The 24,467-nt window shown below is 42.1% G+C and overlaps 1 protein-coding gene across 1 annotated transcript in view; it reads left to right on the forward strand.

Annotated features, from left to right (window-relative positions):
• The window catches only part of dock3 (dedicator of cytokinesis 3), a 262,260-nt gene that overhangs the window by 138,034 nt on the left and 99,759 nt on the right, over positions 1-24,467 (forward strand). The window contains exons 9-10 of the mRNA XM_078413752.1: positions 915-1,069; positions 23,519-23,600. Of these exons, the coding sequence (XP_078269878.1) occupies positions 915-1,069; positions 23,519-23,600 (237 nt within the window). The remainder of the gene's footprint in view (positions 1-914; positions 1,070-23,518; positions 23,601-24,467) is intronic.

A 24,467-nucleotide genomic window follows, 5' to 3' on the forward strand; every position in this document is an offset into this window, starting at 1 on the left:
AACATGCTTGATTAGTACTGCATTTATCACTAAGTAACAATTCTGTCCACCTCAAGTGTGCAGTGGCTGCAATGTGTAACATCTACAATATGCACAGCATTTTATTCCATTGCCAGTGATCCCAGATACAGAACATTGAATAATTAAACAAAACTAATAAATCAAAATAATTGTAGATGCAGGCAATTTTCTAAATCCATCTCAAAAGAAGCCAGCAGCAGTTTTCTTTTAAATAACTTTGATTCTGTAACCTTTGAAATGTCAGTTTAGACACAGTTTGTTATATGTTGATGCACTGTTGTACAAGGAAAGGAGCTTTACAACACATCATGACATTAAGAGTTGGACTCATTTAAATACACAGTCTAGCTGCTGTGATAGTAAAACTGAAATGATACCTAGGTTGTGATAGCCACAGGCATATGCTGGAAATATTAGCTTGCTAATTAATAAATATGGATTAATACCTCAGTTAATGGAGGATCATTGATTTATCAATATATACTGATGGATACTAATAATTACTAATAATTGCTCTAATTTGCTGTTGATTGTTAATAGCCAAGAACCATAAAATGCTAGTTATAGTTTGTTTCATTATTTGAAGTGTGAATAGATGGGTCATGTGAAAAATAATCTGCAATATTTGAAATATAAAAAGGAATATAAAAAAAGACTTGATGGAGATATTTGAAAACGGCATGATATTTGAAAATGACAACGTTCATTCAGCCCATGATGCCAGCTCAGTGGAAGAACTATCTATCCCATTAATGCAACTTCCCTGCTCTTCATAACCCTGCGTTTCTTTTCTTCTAGTACACATCTAAATTCCTTATGTAGTAGTTGGACATGTTTAATCTCTTTCCAATCTATTTTTGAGAAATCTGTTTTTCTCCTGTGTTCTATAACAGACGGACACCATGCGGCACCGTCACGGCGACACATGCAGGATCCCTGTTCCGCACCATCTCTTCCTGAACATGAAGAGCTTTACCTACCATACCATTGGAGAGGATACTGACATTTTCTTCTCTCTTTATGACATGCGGGAGGGCAAACAGATCAGGTAGGAGCCTAAGGCATCAAGTTGTCAGCTTGCAGCTGTGAGCATTTCAACAAGACACCACTTCATCTCTGTGGGTCTTGGAGGTTTTGATTTACGTAAGAGACAATTATTGACCACAAATATCTGGCCCCACATGCTGTCTAAATCTGTTGTGAGTACGTAGAGAGAAAGTAATACAGAAAGCTTTCTTGGAATATGTAAAGACTGCAGTTTGAGAGAAATGCATGGCATTACCCTGCTGCAATGGTCAAAAATCCCAGCTAAATTATAGTAACAGGCCTTTTTGAATTTCTCAGCCTTCGCTCCAAGTAGAGTGGAAATTCTCAAAGTAATTTCTAGTCACTCCATCGGTGTAAGATTCAAGTAAAACAGAGATGGTAATTAATGGTGACAATTTCACCTTTTTTTAAACTAAAACTACTTTTCTGTAATTTGGGGCTGACTGCGCAATTCGACTCAATTTATTTGCAAAAGACCAGATTTTTTGTTATCTCATGTTGGTAATTTATGTAAAATGCCAGCCTGATTGCACACTCTATGAAAGGGGTATTTGCAATCAGGATTTTAGTTTTTGAAAATCAACATCTTGAGAAAAACACAATGAGTATCTTATGGTTTTATTGTCTGGCACAATACATGTAAGATGAGTGATCTGTCCGTATGCAAATTGTGTGCTTCCAATGTATGGATTTGTGATTCCCAATACCATTCTTAATCCTTCTCCATTTTTAGTGGTCTTATTACCAGAGTTCCCAAGGGTCAGTGCAATTTTTCAAAAAAGCTTGGAGCATATCCTTCAATCTTTTACTTATCCACCTGGTGATTGTTTCCTTTGAGAGTGCTCGGAATAGAATGTCTGCTTCAGAAGCAACATGTTCCCCCATAGTAATGAGTGACTGTAAATGGTACTTCAGTGCTGGGGATGACAGCCTGAGAGGCTCCCACCATGTGGTCTGGCTACCCCTCCTACCTGGCATTTATCACTTAACCATGTTAATACCCAGTTTTAAAAGTAACAGCAGGTGGAGGGATGTACCAGGCCACAAGATTACAGATTATACTGGAATTCACAATGCTCAGTTTTGAGCAGCCTATTCAGAGTCTGCCTCATTTAGAGTAATGGTCGTGTTGAAAACACAATGGAAGGCATCTGCTATGTGAACTGAAATTTGGCTCAATAATTACTGCAGAATCATGGAGAACTGCATATGGAACAGATACATTGGTGGAATGAGGCGAAGTACATTTATTTTTTTGTTGTTTCTGCCAATGGTAGGCTATTATTGGACTTTCCCAACATAACCGTGATCTGAACAATATGATAGATCAGTCTAAAGCCCTCCACGGACAGCTATAAAAAGGAAAATTAAATCGGAAGAGTTTAAAAATAGCCTTGGAAAATGTAAAAGCGGATAAATAGAAACTTAAGAGAATTAAAAGACAAAAACGTTGTTGTAAACTGCTTTTCTCAGGCAGACCTCGACCAATTAGCCACTACCTCAATCATTGGAACAAGAACAGCATAGGGACCAGTACACTGAGGCAGGCACAAAGCCGCCGGGATCATCTGGTGAGGATAGCGAAACTGATACTGATGAAGATCCATCCCATACGTGACACGCTGTGCTAAAGCAAGAGGAATTTTTTTTTTTAAATATAAAAGATCAAAAATCTAAATAGACTCATCCTCTAATGCCCAGTATGCTATCTCATGGCTGCTTGTCCCGGCCGACTCGGATAAAATCGCTAAATAGTCCAAAGAACTCCCTGACCCGAAGAAGGGAGAGATTAAAACAAAACACATGAACATCTTAATCAGCTAAGGGGTATTATCAGCTGGATCCACGAGATGGGGTCCAAATTTTGAGGTTTGTGGTCCTGTGACGAGAAGGGCATCAACGAGATGCGAGCATTCTGGCGGCCTAGCTGAAAATGAGCATAAGCTTGATGAAAGATGGGAAGTGATAAGGAATACGGGCCTTCGCTATCTATTGGGGATAGGTTGTCGCATGTATGGTGAAAGAGTCCGAAGACGTGACAGATTTTGAAGAAAGGTTTTGATCCGTGTGGGCAGAATATTCTGATATTGATGTTGGCAATTTTAATATGAGTAACTACAGGCTCTTGAATTCTACTTTCGTAGCTGGTTTTAAACCTGAGTTGTTGAAGATGATGAAGACTACCTTCCCTGACAGGGACAGCACAGGTACTGCCTTCGGTACTCTGCTTGAATGTTGCTGCAAACTAGAAAGTGATACTCAATCTCAATTACAGTTCTTCAAGTTTGGTAAAAGGAAGAAACGAGGTACATGTGCCTTGATCAGGACAGAATGTTGTACTTACATTCCGGATAACTCTGGATAACAGCCCGCTTCATCTACCTTGCAGAGCTGTGCGTTAATGATGGCTCGGTTCTCTGGGCACGTCTTTGGCTCAGGGTCCAGTCTTGCTTGTTATGTTTATTTTTGTTTCAAGTTATTTTTCTGCTTTTAAAATATTGCTGTAATCAATTAGGCTATGAACTTGTTGTGCTTAGACCGCTCATACTGCCCCTTAGAAATCAAGGACAGTGCCGATATTTAATCCACTTGTATCCATTATACTGTATATCTCATTATTTGGATTTGCTTCCTCACTTTGTGATTAAGGAATCAAAGGAGGGATTGAGGGAGAAATGAGAATTGCTTGTTGTCAAGATGAGACTGCAAGTAAACAGGGGTGTAACAATACTGCAAGGTTGGTTCAGACCAGCTGAAACCAATTCTAAGAAACGGAATGAACTTCATATAGGGGGAGGGGCAATGAGTTAGTAAATGCCACAAGGCTAAACCAATCAGAACAAGACACAATTTTGAAAAGTGATAGGGAACCTATAGAAAGAAAGAGAGGTAACATTTAGGGCACACGGGAAGTACAAGTAGCAGTTACATGCTGAAGATAGACTCAAAATGCTGGAATAACGCAACAGGTCAGGCAGCATCTCTGGAGAAAAGGAATAGGTGATGTTTCGGGTCGGAGCTCTTCCTCAAACTGAAAGATAGAGAAGGCCAGGACAAACAAGGTTGGCAACAGATAACCTTCGGAAGGGTCATGTCTACAATGGCCCATTGCAGGCTGGGGAGGATGTACTAACAAGAGGGATACAAGGATATGAATAGTGAAACTAGTAGGATGCCTAGGCTGGAGGAGAGACGGAGATAGGAGGAGGGAAAGAAATGCAGGAGTTACTTAAAATTAGAGAAGTCTATGTTTATACTGCTGGGTTAAAAGCTACCCAGGTGAAATATGAGGTGCTATTGCTCCAAATTGCGTGTGGCCTCACTCCGTCAGTGGAGGAGTTCCAGGACAGAAAGCTCAGTATGGGAATGGGAAAGCAGACCACCCAGCCCTTCCGAATTTGGCGGAAAATTTCCACTTGCTTATTTCATTTCCACCATTCCAATTTCACCTCACATTTTTCCACAAAACACATGCCTTGCCGCTCGCTTCGCCGCTCGCCTGGCCTCACCGCTCGCCTCGCCTGGCCTCGCCCCTCGCCTGGCCTCTCCCCTTGCCTGGCCTCGCCCCTCGCCTGGCCTGGCCTCGCCGCGCACCTGCCCTGGCCGCGCCGCTCGCCTCTCCTCGCCTATCCTCGCCGCTCACCTTGCCTGGCCTCACCGCTCGCCCCGCCTGGCCTCGCCCCTCGCCTGGCCTGGCCTCGACGCTCGCCTGGCCTGGCTACGCCGCTCGCCTGGCCTGGCTTCGCCACTCGCCTGGCCTCGCCGCATAGCATGAGGCCCATTGATGTTGAGAGGGGATGGGGTGGGTGAATGGGGGGGTTGGGGTGGGGAGGAGGGGCGGTGGGGAGGAGGAGGGAGGGGGAGGGGGGAGTGGGGGTGGAGGAAGGGAGGAGGAGTGAGGGTGGCGAAGGGAGTGGGGGTGGGAGGGAAAGGGAGTGGGGAATGGGGAGGGGGAGGGGAGTGGGGAGGAGTGGAGGGGAGGGGTGGGGGCGAGTGGGGGTTGAGTGGGAGTGGGAGTGGGGTGGGAGTGGGGGGTAGGGGAGTGGGGGTGGGGAGGGTAGTGGAGGTGGGGTGTAGTGGGGTGGAGTAGGGGTGGGGAGGGGGGGTGGGGGGGACATGGACCTTTGTGATTTGCTGTTGAAGACCACTGGAGCAAGTATGTCCAATGAAATTAGGTATGTGCAGTTTTAAATGAAACTTTCTTCATAACTTAGTCATTCATTTTATGACCGTTGTTTTAATTCAATATCAAGAGAATTGGGATGTGTAAGGAAAAAGCCAAATAGAAAAAACAAAACAAAACAATTTTTTCTTTGTGTTGTAAAAAGTATTTCTGTTCAATGACTCTATAAATAGCAGCATATACTCATGATAGGTCTGACATTGTACATGTAGTCCAAGAACTACAGACTGTTAGAAACAATAGTCGTTTCTCACACATGAATGTAGCGCAACGCGTATGCGCATTTGGCGTGCATACTTTTTTGTGCTGAAAAGTTGCATTATGCACCATATTATGAATTTTGATGTAAAATTCTGAATTTTGGACATCAAAATTATGAATTTGTAAAATAAAATGTTGGGAGGTCTGGGAAAGGGAGTTAAAGTATTTGGAAAGTGGGAGATCATATAGGCCAAGGTGAACCGAGTGTGAGTGGCTCAGCGAAATGGTACGATAGTCTTTGCAAGAGGCAGGGTGGTAAGAAATGTAGTCCAGATAGCTATGGGAGTCAGTAGGTTTGTAATAAACATCAGTTGATAATCTATCACCTGTGATGGAGACAGTAAGATAAAGAGGATGGGAGGTGTCCGAGAAAGTCCTGGGGAATTTGAGGGCAGGGTGGAGGTTAGTGATGAAGTTAATAAAGTCCATGAATTCTGCATTAGTGTAGGAGGTATCCCTGTTGCAGTCGTCAATGTAGCAGCGACAGAGTTGGGGGGCCAGCTTATGCCTGAAAAAGAGACTGTTCAACGTACCAAAAAAAATAGCTGGGGCCCATGCGAGTGCTCATGGCTACACCTTTGACTTGGAGAAAGTTGAAGAAGTCAAAGGAGAAGTTGTTAATGGTGAGGACCAGTTCTGTTAGATGGAGGAGAGTGTTCGCAGTGGAAAATTGGCTGGGTTTGTGGTCAAGGAGGAAGTGGAAGGTCCTTAAGGCCTTCCTGGTGGGGATGGAGGTTTAGTGACTGAACATCCATATTAAAGATGAGGAAATGGGGGCCTGGAAACCAAAAGTTATTAAATAGTCAAAGGACATGTGAGGTGTCTTGGAAGTAGGTGGGAAGGGATTCCACAAGGCCATGCTTTTCCTTTGTCTTCGAATGTCTCGCTCTGAGACCTGAATAAAAGGTTTTAAATGCTACCACTGGACTCGAAGTACCTAAGGATTTAGGGATCTAACAGGCTCTTTGATAGTACACTGGAGAATAACTAATGTGGTGTGATGTAAATACTCAGCAGTGCATCTTGAGTAGCTGGGTATTGATTTGTGACAGCAAAAATGAATTTGAATTTTTTAATTCTTGAATCGTGAGGACATCAAAGGTTACGTGGAGAAGGCAGAAGAATGGAATTGAGAAGGGTTAGAATGGGGTTCAGTCTGTTGCTATATCCTATATGGATAATATCTTTGGCTTGTAATATGTTACAAAAGCAATCCTCAATTTAAACAATTTATTCTAACAGCTACTAATAAAAATAGTTAAACAGTTTTGAAGGTTCATTACTGTGTAAAAAAACCTGGGACAATATGTGAACTAATGGACAAATGCAAGTCAGTTTGTAACCAATTTGTATGAAGTAAATATTTGTTCATGCTATTCATTTTTCATGAATTTTATTTGAAACTAGACCAAGGCCCAAACCTTTACTGCATTGGTGAAGCCTTACCCCCACTCCCCACTCCCCACTCCCCACTCCCCCCCCTGAACTCCCCTCCATCCCCCTTAACCCCTCTTATCCTCCCTCAACTCCCTCCCTCAACCCCCTCCTCCCTCCCCCTCCCCCCTTCCTCCCTCCCTCCTCCCTCCCTAGGAGATAGATTTAAACTTTAAAATGTGAATAACTTTTCAAATATAACACCGATTGCAATGAAACTTCTTCCATTAGCACCAAAGGGATGACGGTGAGTAAGGTGGGCCTAAAATTGTCGCGCTGTCGTGTACCATTTTGGCTGTGGTTCAGGAACAAACAAACAAATTAGAGTTTTAGTATACAGATGCCAATGACAAAACGTGTAGCATAAACAGGCAGGCTAACAAAATCAAGCCCCTGGCAGCTGCTACTCGCAAACAAAGATAGGATTGAGAAAATAACCCTGGGATGATTAATATTCTAAATGTGTGCACTGTGGAGAATCATTAGTGTTTTCTAACTCTTGGCAGAAGTTTGCATAATGGTGAAGTGGGATGGTGAGAAATAGCAATCTCCCTAGCAGGAAGTATACTGCTCAAATGACTGGTATTAATCCAATCTTGATCTTCTTTAATATGAGCAGGAAAGTGCAAAGGTTCTGCAAAGTGCAGGAGAGAAAGCTCATCTGCTTTTGACTATCCAACGTGCCAGTTTATCATGCTGGTTCATGTACTCCCCGTCAATGTATGCAATTCTGACATAATTGAAACTATTTCAATGTGTAGGAGTGAAGTAAAAGAACATTGATGATTATTATTTAATTGGGTTTCTCTTGTTTTAGTTAAATAGATTTTCTGCATTTAAAGCACTCAATAAGTGGAATTTACTGTTCATATCTCTAGATTTTTGGCAACCAAATAGCACTGAATTACTGCCCCAATCAAGTTTGTTTTAATATATTAAACCATAAAACCAAGGAAGTCTAGATCAAAAGGAGTAAATGTTGGAAGGTGAGTGAGAGGTAGAAGGTGGAAAGATCTTAATGGGGAAAGTTTAATGGAGATGTACAGAGCAAGATTTCTACATGGAGAGTTGAGTGGACCTGGACCACACAGACAGGGATGGTGGTGGAGGCAGATATGATAGTAGTATTTAAGAGGCTTTCAGATAGGCACATGGAAGTGCAAGGAATAGAGAGATATGGATCATGTACAGGCAGATGAGATCAGTTTAACTTGGCTTCATGTTCGGCACAAACGCGATGGGCTGTAACTCCCATTCCTGTGCTGTTTTGATCTATATACAATGTTAATTAGCAAGTTGAGCAGCTTCAGTGGCCCTGGTGTTCTCAGCTGCCGAGTACTGCGCCCCGGTCTGGTACCATAGCCCTCACGCTAAGAAGCTGGATGCTGCCCTCAACAGCGCCCTACGGACTGTCTCAGGATGCCTACGAGCCACCCCAGTAAACCTACTGTCCGATTTATTCACAAAATGATGGAGTAACTCAGCAGGTCAGGCAGCATCTCGGGAGAAAAGGAATGGGTGACGTTTCGGGTCGAGACCCTTCAGTCTGAGGAAGGGTCTCGACCCGAAACGTCACCCATTCCTTCTCTCCCGAGATGCTGCCTGACCTGCTGAGTTACTCCAGCATTTTGTGAATAAATCGATTTGTACCAGCATCTGCAGTTATTTTCTTAAACCTACTGTCCGTCCTTGCCGGCATCGCCCCGGCCAACATCAGACGAGAAGCAGCCACGCTGGCCCTTTCTCGAAAGGCACAGACCAGTGATTTCCAACTTCTCCATCAGATCGTCACGGAGACACCACGACATGTGTGCCTCAAGTCACGGCGCCCCTTTGCCATGCAAGCCCACGAGCTGCTCTGTACAACAACGGTTGACACTTCCAAGGCCACCTGGGTCAAGACGAGATGGAGAGACCAGTGGAAGTCAGCGGAACCATCTAGACTACACCGCTACATCGGTGAACCCATGGGCCTGGACCTGCCCCGAAAGCAGTGGATAACCCTCAATCGCTTGAGGACAGGCGTCGGACGCTATGAAGAGGTGGGGTCTCGTAGACAGTGCCTCCTGCGAGTGTGGGGACCCAACACAGACAGTGGAGCACATAGTCACCAGTTGCCCCAAATACCGGCCACCGAATGGTGAACGAAGTCTGATTGACCTGGACAATGACATGTTGGCCTGGCTCGCCTCAACGGAGCTGCAGGTCTAAAAGACATACGACAGAAGAAGAAGTGGGAGAAAGGCAGAGTTGACATTTAAATCATAGACCTTTTGTAAAACTGTAATAGTGAGAAGAGAGAGACACAAAAGATTGCTGATGCTGGAATCTTGAACGTAAAACAAAGTGCTGGGGGAATTCAGCAAGTCAGGCAGCAACTGTGGACAGAATGGACAGATGACGTTTCGGGTCAAGACCATTTGTCAGGCTGATGGAGTAGCGGGAAGAAAGCTGGAAAAGAGGTGGGGGTTTGGCAAAACCTGGCAGGTGAACAGTGGATACAGGTGAGGGAGAGAGGTGGGGGGAGCATGATGGGTGAAGTATGTTACAGGCAACAGGAGAAAAGGAGGCAAAAGGGTTAGATACGAAAAGTGTCATAGGAGCTGAATTAGGCCATCCAGTCCAGTCCGCCATTCATTCCTGGCTGATCTATCTTTCACTCTCAACCCCATTCTCCTGTCTTTGCTCCAATACCCTTAACCCATTACTAATCAAGAATCTATCAATCTCCATCTTAAAAATACCCAATGACTTGGCCTCCACAGTCATCTGTGTTATGAGTTCTACAGATTTGCCGTCCTCTGACAAAAAAGATTCCTCCTCGTCTCCTTTCTAAAGATACGTCCTTTTATTCTGAGGCCACGTGCTCTGGTCTTATACTCCCACCAGATTCTAGCCAGGCCTTTCAGTATTCGGTAAGTTTCAATGTGATCTCCCCTCATTCTTCTAAACTCTAGCAAGTACTGGTCCAGTGCCATCAAATGCTCATATGTCAACCCAATCATCCCTGGAATCATTCTCATAAACCTCCTCTGGACCCTCTCCACTCCAGCACATCCTTCCTCAGTTATGGGGACGAAACTGCTCACAATACTCCAAATGCGGTCTGACCAGTCCCTTATAAAGCCTCAGCATTACCTCCCTGTTTTTATATTGTGGTGCTCTTGAAATAAATGCTAACATTGTATTTGCCTTCCTTACTACTGATTCAACTTGCAAATTAACGTTTTAGGAATCCTGCACCAACACTCCCAAGTCCCTTTGCACTTCAGATTTCTGAATCCTCTCCCCATTTAGAAAATAGTCTATGCCTTTATTTCTACAACCAAAATACATGCCTGCACAGTTTGCTATGCTGTATTCCATCTGACACTTGATAAATGTGAGGTTATCCACTTTGGCGGCAAGAATAGGAAAGCAGAGTATTACCTGAATGGTGAACGATTAGGAGAAGGGGAGATGCAACGTGACCTGGGTGTCATGGTGCATCAGTCATTGAGAGCAAGCGTGCAGGTGCAGCAGGCAGTGAAGAAAGCGAATGGTATGTTGGCATTCATAGCAGGAGGATTTGAGTTTAGGAGCAGGGAGGTTCTACTGCAGTTGTACAGGGCCTTGGTGAGACCGCACCTGGAGTATTGTGTGCAGTTTTGGTCTCCTAATCTGAGGAAAGACGTTCTTGCCTTAGAGGGAGTACAGAGAAGGTTCACTAGATTGATCCCTGGGATGGCGGGACTTTCATATGAAGAAAGACTGGATAGACTAGGCTTGTACTCGCTGGAATTTAGAAGACTGAGGGGGGATCTTATAGAAACATATAAAATTCTTAAGGGGTTGGAGAGGCTAGATGCGGGAAGATTGTTCCCGATGTTGGGGGAGTCCAGAACCAGGCGTCACAACTTAAGGATAAGGGGGAAGTCTTTTAGGACCGAGATGAGAAAACATTTCTTCACACAGAGAGTGGTGAGTCTGTGGAATTCTCTGCCACAGAAGGTAGTTGAGGCCAGTTCATTGGCTATATTTAAGAGGGAGTTAGATGTCGCCCTTTTTGCTAAAGGGATCAGGGGGTATGGAGAGAAGGCAGGTACAGGTTACTGAGCTGGATGATCAGCCATGATCATATTGAATGGCGGTGCAGGCTCGAAGGGCCGAATGGCCTACTCCTGCACATATTTTCTATGTTTCTATGTTTCTATGGTACTGAAGTGGTCAATGTAACCAACAAAAAGACAGCATAGCAGGGCCCATGCAAATGCACATAGTGACATATTTTACTTAAAGAAAGTAAGAGAAGTCAGAAGAGGTGTTTTAAAGGTGAAGATAAGTTCAAACCAGACAGAAGAGAGGGCCTGTAAAAGGGAACTAATTGGATCTCTGGGGGGATGAGAGAAGGGAGGAAATGTGGTGAAAGATGCGAGAGGGGAAGGAGCTTTGTAATTAACTAAAATCAGATAATTCAATGTTCATACTGTTTGGTTGTCAGCCACCCAAGTGGAATATGAAGTGTTGTTCCTCCAGTTTGCGTGTGGCCTCACTCTGGCAATGGAGGAGGCCCAGGACAGAAAGGTTAGTATGCAATACCCTGCCCTTTTCTACTTCCCTTCCCAGGGACTTGGGTGCTAATTTCAGGTAAAACTGCAGTTCATTTGCATTTATTTGGTGTACTGAATTCTGTGTTTACAATGTATTTTGGGTTAGTGAGGCCAAAAGCATATTCTGTGATATCTTTCAGAACCCTATCTTTCAATTGACAGTCACTAGAATTCTCAACCCCACTAGAAATCTGACTACTGCTTTGACCACTCACATTACTGCAATGATGCACAATATAAGTTTAAAGAAGCATTCATCTGGGTATTTTACAAAACTGAAAATTGAATTTAAAATTTAAATGATTTGAAAGTGCTTGTATCTTCAGTACAGCTGCCCCCGATGTTTCAGGGTTGTGGCAGAAATTGATTTAGAATGATACATGGTCTGACTTTTCTGTTGCTTTGGGCGCATGACATCAGTTCCTAAAAGACTGTTGGTGTTTTCTGTAACATAAAATTTGATTATCTGCACATGCGTCAAGAAATACAAGTTGACAAAAGAATAAATGTTGTGTTTGTTTATTTACTTTTGCTCGCATAAATTCTGTGAATAAATTTTTTATTTTGTATCTTAAAATTTTGCATAATAACTTGTGAATGTAGGTGGATGAATAAGTTTGCAGATAACATTAAATTGGGTGATATTGTAGATAGCGAAGATGGTTACCCAAAATTGCAGCAGGATCTTGATCAGTTGGGCATGTGGCCTGAGGAGTGTCAAACGACATATACAGGTGCCACCTGTATATGTTGTCTGGAATTGTCTTCCACAGTCACACTGCTGCACTGAGACTCTATCTTTTGCAAAACTAAACATTAGTAGTGAGAAGTTTACACTAGATGTGAGTCGAATAAATTCCTGTCTTTTGCGAAGATGTCGGTCCAGCATTTTGTTTTGTGTGTGAATATTTACACCTCGTGTTCATTAGCTTATCTTGGAAAAAAGTAGCACCACCTTGCCAAACCGAGCAAATGATGCAATTTTTAAAAAACACAGATTTGCTAAATGATTAATCGTATTCAACGAATAGCACGATAAATAGGTCTATATGGAATTTGTTGATGTTAATCATTAGTATAGCAATAACTATTTCCATTTCCTCTTTTCCTTTTGTTGATTTATGGATTGATTAATTGATGACTCAGTCAGAGATCTTTAATAATGCAGTAGGTAGTCCATGTGCATCTCTTGCACTGTCACATTCTGATCTTCAACAATGCACTGCAGTTTAGGAGCATTGGCCCTATCTTAATCATTCTCATAAAATATCTTTGCTTTTCTTGTATACAAGGGTGAAAGGATTTTAATTAATTGACTCCAGGTTCCTTCTCACCAGTTAACAGTGGGAATTTTATTTGGAGATGTTATTTTTTATGGGCCACCTTCAATATGCACTCCCACTTGTGCTTTCAAGCAGCTTTCACAATATTGACTGGGACTGTTATAGTGCAAAAGATTTAGACAGGGCAACATTTGTCAAATGTGTTCAGGAAATTTTCCTCAGGCAATATGTAAAGGGCCGTACATGGGACAGGGCAGCAATTGATCTAATATTAGGAAATTGGAAGGGGCAAGTGGCTGAAGTGTTCGAGGGTGAGCCTTTTGGGACCCACTCACTTTCAACTCACCCTGCACTTTTAGATCCCTCTGCTGTACAATATTTCTCAGAACCTTGCCATTCCCTGTGAAGTTCCTCCCTGGTTTAACTTTGCCAAAATCAAACTCCTCGCATTTATCTACATTAAACTCCATTAACCACTCCTCAGCCCACATGCCCAACTGATCAAGATCCTGCTGCAATTTTGGGTAACCATCTTCGCTATCTACAATAGCACCCAATTTAATGTTATCTGCAAACTTACTAATCCTCCTACATTCTCATCTAAATCTTTGATATAAACCGCAAACACCAATGGGCCGAGCACCAGTCCCTGAGGCACACCACCAGTTACAGACCTCCAATTCAAAAAACAGTGTCCGACCATCACCCTCTGCTTCCTTCCATGAAGCTGATTATCCAGTTGGTTTGCTCTCCCTGAATCTCATGCAATCTAATCTTCCAGAGCAATCAACCATGCAGAATGTTATTAAATGTCTTGCTGAAGCTGGTCAAGATAGGCAACGTGTACGGATGTGTCATTGTCAACCTTTTTGGTTACTTCTTCAAAAAACTCATTTAGATTTGTAGGACACAATCTCCCAAGTACAAAATCATGCTGACTAGCCCTAATCAGCCCCTGTTTATCCAAAGGTGTATATATTTTATCCCTCAGAATATTCTCCATTAACTGGCTTCCACAGATGTTAGGCTCATTGGACTAATGTTCCCAGGCTTTTTCTCACATCCCTTCTTAAACAGAGGCACAACATTGGTTACGATCCAGACTACCAACACTTCACCCGAGTTGAAACCAACATGGCTCAGGCATAATCATATTGAATGGTGGGGCAAATTTGACAAGCAAGTGGCCATCTCCTTTTCTTATTTCTTGTATTCTTGGGCTTAATGTTTACAGACACTGAACATTGTTATCATCTTCTCATGAATTCCTATGAATTTCAGCCTTTTCTGTTTGATTTCTCCAACTCCTGCATTATGCCCAGATTGGATCATCACGGAAACACCCAAGACCTTATGTCTGGAGAAATTACAGTGAAATGCACCCGGTGTACAAAAGTCAATCTCTAGTTGTCTCCCAAGACCCTAGGCAGCCTCCAAAGCATGTAGCAGAGGGACATAGAAGATGCCTGAGTAGTCCTTTAAATAGCACTGCAGTTGTTGAACAAAAGTATGATTTCTCAAGCTGGAAAACAAAACCTATTTTCAACCGCAAATGGTCCAAATGAGAGTTGCATGATAATTAACATTATTTTGTGTGTATCCTCAGCTCCAAACATATATCTCTGCTAATGTGTACTCTGCACAGAGATGAAAGGTGTAATTTTGCAAATTGCACAATTTGCGCAAAATGACTGTTCTTGAAATTTGTACATAATAACATCAAAATATTCAGAATAACAGTGCCATATGATTGAAGTTCTTGTCTAAGGTGGAATTAAGTAATTACATCGCACGTGAATCTCATTTAGCCCATTGTCATGTTTATGAAAATGTAATCATGGAAGCTTTTTAGTTTTTATTGTAACTAGTACTGATGCCATGCACCCAAAGCAACAGAAAAGTCAGAGCATGTATAATTCTAAATCAATTTCAGCTGCACATTTTCCTCACCCCACCACCAAAGGATTTTAACTGTAATCTTTTATGTGAGGGTCACAGTTCCAAAATCATTGTTAATGCTTAGTGAATCAATCATTTCACGTGCTGTTGATAGATAAATCGGATTAGCTGCAGAACCTTGATTAAAATCACGATAGAACACAGATGGGGATCAGAAAAATCATCTTATTGCTCCTATATCAGTTATATTATGATACTACCACAGCAATCATGAAATTGCTGTTGAGGCTGCTTAACTTTTTCATTATATATTAAAGCATTATAATTGAGTGGTTTTAATAAATCTTATTTCCTCATTTTATACTATGGTCAAAGCTGCATCAGTTCAACTTGGGTGTTTTGTTATTTTGCTGCAGCAGATATTTTGAATGTTTTATGTGTGGTAAGGATCTGCAGTTGCTCGTTTAAACCGAAGATAGACACAAAATACTGGAGTAACTCAGCGGGTTAGGCAGCATCTCTGGAGAGAAGGAATGGGTGATGTTTCGGGTCTGAAGAAGGGCCTTATGTTGCATTGTTTTGAGAGGAATATTACTAACCTTGATGTGCTATTCCTACTGTCCATAAATGTAGTTAGCTTATCTCAGTGTATGTGCAAGGGCTAGCTGGTTTTTGAAATGTTACTGCACATTCGAGTGTCTTTAATGTCAGGAACAAATGTATATGCTGAGTCCCGAGCCTGGAGTTATGAAGTTTCTTGATGGATTCTGGTGGTTGCCTCGGGATACATTTCAGCTTGTTTTATACTTCTGACAGGTCTCCACCGAAGTTGGTGCCACTTATAAAACAATACCACTGAGAAGAGCAGCAATCTGCTACTGCCTCACCTATAGTTATATAAAAATATAAATAGGAGAATAACAAGTGAAACTTCGTAATTTAATAAGTAGGGGGACGAAAATGGGAAACTACAACCTGTAAGACTAACATTGGTAGTAGGAGATATGATGGCACCATAATGAGGGAAATAATGACAGAACACCTTGGGAAAAAATTACAGGATTGAATGAATGAATGAATAAGTTTATTGGCCAAGTATGTGCATATACAAGGAATGTGCTTTGGTGCTCTGCTCATAAATGACAACACAAACATACAGTTAACAATTAAGAATAAAGCATAACCACATCAAAACAATAAGGATACAACATTATGGTCTAAACATGTGGGTGAAAATAAACCAGAGCAAAAAAGAGACTACAGACTTTGATTATTGAGTAGCACTACAACTCGTGGAAAAAAGCTGCTTTTATGTTTGGCTGTGGCTGCTTTGACAGTCCGGAGTCGCCTTCCAGAGGGAAGTGCTTCAAAGATTTTGTGGCCAGGGTAAGAGGAGTCAGAGATGATCCTGCCCGCTCGCTTCCTGGCCCTTGCAGTGTACAGTTCATCAATGGGGGGAAGGTTGCAGCCAACAACCTTCTCAGCTGATTGAACGATCCGTTGCAGCTTCCGGATGAGCATGCATTTATGAAAGGAAACTCTGATGATTAAATTGGTGGAATTCCATAACAAAGTGATAAGTAGAATGGATAAAGGGGATCCAATGCATCTGGGTAAGAATGCATTCCATTTTTGGAAAGCTTTTGTTGGGAGGCGTAATACAGGAATATTTGTTAAATAGTGCATGCTTGAGTACTGTTGATGCACAAAGGACCTATGTGTGCTTGTTCACACGTTGCTAAAGATCAACATTCAGGTGCAGCAAGCAATTAGAAAGGCAAATTATATTTAACATTTAATAAGAGATTTGCAAATAAGGGTATTGACTTACTGCAATTGTACAGGGCCTTGACAAGACTGCACCTGGAGTATTATGTACAGTTTTGGTCTCCTTACTTACCATAGATATACTTACAAAAGAGGGAATTAAGTGAAGATTCGCTAGATTGATTCCAGGAGTGGTGGGTTTGCCCTATGAGGGGAGACTGGGATTATGTTCTCTACAGTTTAGAAGAATGTAAGTAGATCTCAGCAAAATTACAAAATTGTTAGAAGGCTTGACGGCCTAAATGCTGACAGGATGTTTCTCCTGAATGAGTAGTGAATGACTGGAGGACACAATTTCAGAATAATGAGTAGACCATATGGAACTTAGATAAGGAGAAAAAGATTTCATTCAGAAGAAAGTTTGAAATTATTAACCCAGGAAGCTGTAGGGGCACAGTTCTTAAGTTAATTTGAAATATTTAGTGCTAGATTCCTGGATAGTAGGAAATCCAGGGATATAGGGAGAGTTCAAGGAAATCGTAATAGGTCAGCCATGATCTTGATTAAAGGCAGAGCAATCTGAAAGGATCAGATGATATACTCCTGCTCCTGCAATATGACCTACTCCTGCTCCTGTGTCTTAAATTTTAACTTGACCATGGATAACACTGGCCAAAATGAGAAAATGCTTAGATTTGCTGTTCTGATGGATTCCTGCAGGTATATGGAGTAACAATTCACATTTGCAGCAATCAAAATACCGTAGATCAGCCTGGAATATTCATCAAAGGATTCCATACTGTGAGCAAGCAGCATCTACAGGAGGTTGTTTTCCACATTAATGCCATCATAAATGTATTGAAGCAGACAAGGGACAAGCTGCTAGGTGAAATGTATGTCTTAACTGCAATCTGAGTGGGAGTGCCAAACTGCAGAGCAATAGGGATGGATCCTTATTGTGTATATATCTAAATTAGATGTATATATATATATCTAAAAACTGGGATATTCAAACCTCAGTGGTTGGGTGTTTTACATTTTCTGAAGATACAATTCTTGTAAACCATTAACAACTGCTGTTTGTCAAGTATTTATTGGATTTTGATTATTAGTGTAGGCATTAAAGAGCTCCTTGATGTGTAGATAGTGTGCAGACTGAGGATATAATATTAAGAAGCTTTGTAGGATGAACATATTTATCTAACAAGAAACAATTACGTTCTTGCTTGGGTACTACTTACATTTTGAGGAGCAAGCCAGCAATATCCCCCAACCTTGAATGATTTGGTTCAGTTTAACAATTTAAGAGTCATACCAGTGGCAATGTGCTGTAATAGTATCAAAGAAAGTGCACTAGCACCTGTGGAAAACAGATTTATTACTTGAACAATGAATAAAACATGAGCAGGGTAATCATTTATGCCTATGATTTTATAATTAGTTTTGTATTTCAGCAAGTGAGTTGGTAGCAATGAGAGAAAGATAATGTATTTTCCTGTACATTTCATTTTGGGAAGTCAAACCAGGGCAGTGTTCAGTCAGTATTGTGTTCAATTTTGGTTACCCTTCTATTGATAGGATGTTGTTAAGCTGGAAAACGTGTAGAGAAGATTTGCAAGAATAATGCCAGGAACTGAGGGGCTGAACTATGGGGAGAGGTTGGGCAGACTAGGACTTTATTTCTTGGAGAGCAGTAGGATGAGGGGTGATCTTAAAGTGGTGTATACGGTCATGAGGAGAATAGATAGGATAAATGCACAGAGTCTTTTACCAGAGTAGGGGAATCAAGAACCAGGTGACATAAATTTAAGGTGAGAGGGGAAAGAATTAATAGGAACCTGAGGTGCAATGTTTTCATCACAGAGGGTGATCGGTATGTGGAATAAGCTCTCCAGAGGAGGTAGTTGAGGCAGGTATTATAAACAACATTTAAAAGACATTTGAACAGGTACATAGATAGGAAAGGTTTAGAGGGATATGGGCCAAAAGTGGGCAGATGGGACTAGTAGATGGGGCATCTTGGTCGGCATGAACAAGTTGCACCAAGGGCCTGTTTCCGTACTGTATGATTCAATGACTCAATGAACTGTGTGTAGATTTTTAAGATTTAACTTTACAAATTTAAGAAGAAAGGTGTTTTTGTTTAAGATTTAATATTTGATTTGCTTCCAAAGAGTGAACTTTGGCAAAGAAGGTCAAAATGCATAAAATTAAAGTAGTTAATTTTGTAAATTTCTTTGCAAATTATTTCCTAAGGAAATGATTTACACAGGATTTTAATAGACTGCAGGACTAGTAAAATGGGTAGATAAATGGAAGATTAAATTTAATACAAAAAAGTGTGAAGTAAGACAAGTTAGCAAAATAAATAAGGAGTGACAATATACACAAAATAGCGAAAAATGGCGAAAAGGAACAGAGTTTGATTTATGTGTGCACAATCTGTGAAAATGCCAGGAACTGTTGAGAAAGAGGTTAATAAACCACAAATAACGTCCAGAATCAGGAAGGTTAACATGAACCTTCAGAAAACTTTGATTAGGCCACAAGTAGGGTATCTTATCCAATTCTAGAATAGCCTTTATTGTCATCCAAAAACATGTTTTTGGATGAAATTACATTACCCACAGTCAACAATGAGAAGCAATAAAAAGAAAGCAATAAAATCCACAATCACAAAACCAACATAAAACAAAAAAACATCCATCACAGTGAGTCTCCTCCAGTCACCTCCTCACTGTGATGGAAGGCCAGAATGTCTTTCTCTTCCCTGCCGTCTTCTCCTGCGGTCAGGCAGTTGAAATTACCACGTCAGGGCGGTCGGGGCTCCCGACATTGAAGCCCCCGCCGGGCGGTGGAAAATCCCGCGGCCTATTCCAGGCCGTGCCAGACGGTGAAAGGTCCGCAGTGGGCCGACCCAAGCCCCCCGATTCGGGATGGGCGAAGACGCTGCCGCTGCCAGAGCTCCCGAAGTTGCCCACCCAGGGACCTGCGAGCTTCCGGCGTTCACGCGGTCCGTGGCCGAAGCTTCTGAAGGCGAGTCACCACAGCCTCCGAAGAGAGCCAGCTCCGCAGGTGGTGAGTACAGTCTGGTCCGTGGGCTCTGCGAACCAGAGCCCCAGGTGGTCCCAGCTGGAGGCCGCCAGCTCCAGGTGTTTGACCGATGGTAGGCCGCAGCGTGAATGGACACACGACCCAGAAAAAAGGTTGCGTCTCCGTACGGAAGAGACATTTTTTATAGTTTACCCCCCACACACACACATAGTACACAACCACAAAAAATACTACATCACATCCAAACACTACAATTAAGATAAAAAACAAAAAAAAAACAAAAAGACAAACGGACTGCAGGTGAGCCTCAGCTGCTGCGCAGTACCGCCACTTCTTATAATCACACTTAAGAAATGATGCGAAAGTTCTTAACAGAGCACAGTAAATACTTGATAGAATGATTCCAATGGTTACTTGATTAATGGATTTCAGCCACCAGGTTAAACTGGGGAAGTTAGATAGTTGTTCTTGGAGTAAGAAGGAAAATTGAGATAAAATAATTTACAGGGCTACATCAAAAGAACAGAAGAGAGTTGACTGGATTGTTCAGCAAAAAGCTGTGGCCTTCCTGAGGACTGCACGGACCAACTAGCAGGTGTATTCACGGACATCTTTAAACTCTCCTTACTCCGTTCTGAGGTACCCACCTACTTCAAGAAGACCACTATCATCCCATTGCAGAAGAAAAGCAAGATCTCATGCCTTAACGACTACCGACCAGTGGTCTTGACATCCACCGTCATGAAGTGCTTTGAGAGGCTTTGAGAGGCTGATTATGGAATGCATTAAATCCAGTCCACCAAGCAATCTTGACCCACTCCAATTCGCTTACCACCACAACAGGTCCATGACTGCAACTGGATACTTGACTTCCTGACCAACAGACCACAATTTTAGGGCAGCACTGTGGCACAGTTGTAGAGTTGCTGCCTTATAGCTCCAGAGATCAAGATTTGATCCTGACTATGGGTGCTGTCTGTACAGAATTCTCTCCGTGACTTTGTGGGTTTTCCCTGGATGCTCCGGTTTCCTCCCACACTCCAAAGCAGTACAGGTTTGTAGGTTAATTGGCTTCGGTGAAGATAGTAAATTGTCCCTGGGACAGTGCTAGTGTACAGGGTTCACTGGTCAGTGCAGACTCGGTGGGCCGAAGGGCATGTTTCCATGCTGGACTAAACTAAACTAAAAACTAAACTAAACTAACCAGTGAGGATAGGTGACAAATCATCCTCTATGATAATCTTCAACACTGGTGCTCCACAAGGATGCATTCTCAGTCTCGTTCTTTACTCCTTATGCACCCACGAATGTGCAGCCAAGTGCAAATCCAACTCAATTTACAAATTCATGGACGACACCACTGTAGTGATCCAAATATCAAATAATGATGAGGTAAAGTACAGGAAGGAGAACACTGTGACCTGTTGTCAAGGCAACAACCTTTCTCTCAATGTCAGCAATACAAAGGAAATAGTGATCGACTTCAGGAATCGAAGTACACATACCCCAGTGTACATTGACAGTGCCGAGGTACAGATGATTGAAGTTCCCAGGAGTAAAAATCACCAGCAACTTTTCCTGGACTAGCCATATTGAAATAACGGCTAAGAACGCACACCAATGCCACAACATCCTTAGAAGGTTTAGGAAATTTGACATTTCCCCAACAACTCTCACCAACGTCTACAGATGCGCCTTAGAAAACATATTATCTGGATGCATCACAGCTTGGTTTGGGAACAGCTCCATCCAAGACCGCAAAAAATTGCAGAGAACTGTGGACACAGCCCAGACCATCATGCAAACAAACTTCCCTTCCGCTGATTCTATCTTCATTTCATGCTGCCTCGGCAAGACCACCGGCATAATCAAGGACAAGTCTCACTCCGGACACTCCCTCTTCTCCCCGCTCCCATCAGGCAAGAGGTTTTGAAGTGTGAGAACACATACCTCCAGATTCAGGAACAGTTTCTTCCCAGCTATTATCCGGCAACTGAACCATCCTAGAGAGCGGACCTAGAGCTACCCTCTACCTCATTGGAGATCCTCGGACTCTCGTTAATCAGACTTTATCTTGCACTAAACATTATACCCTTTATCCTGTATCTGTACACTGCGGGAGGCTTGAATGTAATCATGTATAGTCTTTCTGTTGACTGGATAGCATGCAACAAAAATTATTTTCACTGTCCTTCAGTGCATGTGACAATGCATTAAACTCAACTAAACTACTCTGCGCTCTATATGCATTGTCGATTGTACTTAAGTTTGAACTCATTCTATTATGTACGGTATATCTGATCTGATAGCATATAAAATGAAGCTTTTTACTCTACTTGGGTACATGCGACAATAATAAACCTAAACTTATAATGAATAATAGTTTCAGTTGTACCCATTAGTCCTTTTTGCAGAATAGATGATGATTTATTTTGGTACTGTCAATTATCTTACGCTATTGGCACTAATTTGATGCTGGAAAATAGTTCTGTTGGGTTTTTTTCCCCACTGAAACATTTTTCCATATCTGCTTCAATTCACTGATTTGGATGAAGTGTTCAAGTATCCAGTTTTCCAATTAAACAAAGTCAGCTCGCAGTGTCGGCTATAAGAAGGACGCAGAATGGATTCCACAGGATATAGTCAGGTTCAGTGAATGAGCAAGGATATGGAAGGTGGAATATAATGTGGAAAAATTAGAGATCCATTTGGCAGAAAAATAGAAAGCAGAAATGGTGATAGATGGAAAGGTGTTCATTTTCAGGTGGACCTGGTTGGCATTGTGCACTAATCAGTGAAAATTAAGGTTCAGGTAAATAATCAATTAGAAAGGGAAACCGTTTGTTAACCTTTATTGCAAAAGGATTTGAATACAAGAGGAAGGATGACTTGTTCTATTATTTGGCCCCGAGTGAGCCTCATTTGCTATATTGCACAGAACTGGTGCAGAATCTATCTAAGGAAGAATATACACGATTGAAGGTGCAGTGAAGGTGCATTGGATTTATGCCTGGAATCGCAGGCTTGATGTATGAGAAATTAAGCAAATTAGTTTTATGATAGCATGTAAAAGAATGAGATGTGATCTTGTTGAAATGTAAGACATTCTTATGAAGCTTAATTGGATGAATGTAGACTCGGCCGCGGGACTTAGCTGCGCACGGCTCGGTCACGGGGCCTTCCACCGCCCGGTTCGGCCGCGAGACGTCTCAGCGCCCGGTGCGACTCGGCCGCGGGGACTTCCATCCCCTTGCGGGGACTGTGCGGGTCGGTCGGGGACGAGCTGTCTGTCCGTGGGCGTGGGGAAGAGAGTGGAAGTTTTGTTGCCTCCATCACAGTGAGGGGGTGTTTGGAGTCACTGTGATGGACGTTATGTGTTGGGGTCATGTGTCTTGTGTTCTTTTTTGTGTGTGACTGCTATGTAGTTTCGTTCGGTACCTTGGTACCGAATGACAAATAAAGCTCTGTTGAACTGTTAATGTTTTCCCTGATTAGTGAGCTGATAGCCAGACATCATTGTTTCTGAACAAGAGAATAGAGGTGAAAAGAGATTTCTTCACTGAAAGGGTGAATCCTTGAAATTCTTTATGCAGGGGTTCATAGATGCTCAATCACTATATTCAGAACAGAGGTCAATAGATCTGTAGGTATTAAGGGGATGAAAGAATATGGGGTTAGTGCAGAAAAGAGACAGTTAAAATAATACCTGTGATCTTATTGAGTGGATTAAGTGATATGAAATCCTGACTGGCCTAATCATGATTCTACTTCCTATATTTGTTTAGTGCCCCACTGTGGGTGCATTGTTGTACCACTCAACATTTCTCAATTTAAATTAAATTATCTAAAAGTCTCAAACAACTGGTAATAACTCCTGCCAAAATTGATTCTTGAGTGTAAGAACATTTCCCATTGGCAATCATATTTTGCCTATATTGCATTTCCAAAAATTCTTTAATGTATTCCCTTTCTTTCCACAGTGAGAGGTTTATGGTGAGGCTGAATAAGAATGGAATGCCAAGAAACCCAGAGAAGATAGACCGGCTATGTGCACTGTTTACGGTAATGTGGTATATTCCTCAACTACATTCACTGCTTTTTCACAAAAAGATCAAATGCTATAGATTTGAAATTAAACTAAATGTTGGTACAATTGGCCAAAGCAGTTGTCTTTTAAGGATTTCACAGTACATCACAGACAGTTTGTGACATCATGTTATGTTTCATGTTCAAGATTTAGTCCTAACACAGAAAAACTTGTGTAGAGATTCCAGCATACCCCAATAAATGTGCTATGGCAGAACTAGGCTCTTTATAATCATGCTCTTTCACCCTGCCCAACTGCAAATTTTGGTTTTACACTTTCATAAATGGAGGTAGGAATGGAGAGGCTTAAGTGTTGAGAGGATTGGGGGCCAGAGATTCATCAGAGAGTTTGTGGATGGGGTCAGGAGTCAGGCAGATGGATTGGATAGAAGGGTTGGCAGGAGGGTCAATGGTGGGCGTTGTAGTGAGATGGTGCAAAGGAATCACGAGTAAGCAGACACAAAAAGCTGAAGTAACTCAACGGGTCAGGCAGCATCTCTGGAGAAAAGGAATAGGTGATGTTTCGGGAGAGTCTGAAGAAGGGCCTCGGCCCAAAACGTCATCTATTGCTTTTTTCCAGAAGTGCTGCCTGACCCGCTGAGTTTCTCCAGTTTTTTGTGTCTATCTGAGGTGTAAACCAGTGTCTGCAGTTTCTTCATACACATAATCAGGAGTAAATAACAGACTTATGTATTCAGGTGTACCTATCCATTGCTTCAATACTAAAATAAGGTTGTCGCAGGAATGACCAATAATGCTTGCTGTTGACACATCTATGTCTGTGATCCCTCTCAATATTCAAAAAGAGAAAACTACACAGGGAATGGTGTATAATAGATTCAG

This window comes from Rhinoraja longicauda, chromosome 17, assembly GCF_053455715.1.
Source record: "Rhinoraja longicauda isolate Sanriku21f chromosome 17, sRhiLon1.1, whole genome shotgun sequence".
NCBI classification, from domain to species: domain Eukaryota; kingdom Metazoa; phylum Chordata; class Chondrichthyes; order Rajiformes; family Arhynchobatidae; genus Rhinoraja; species Rhinoraja longicauda.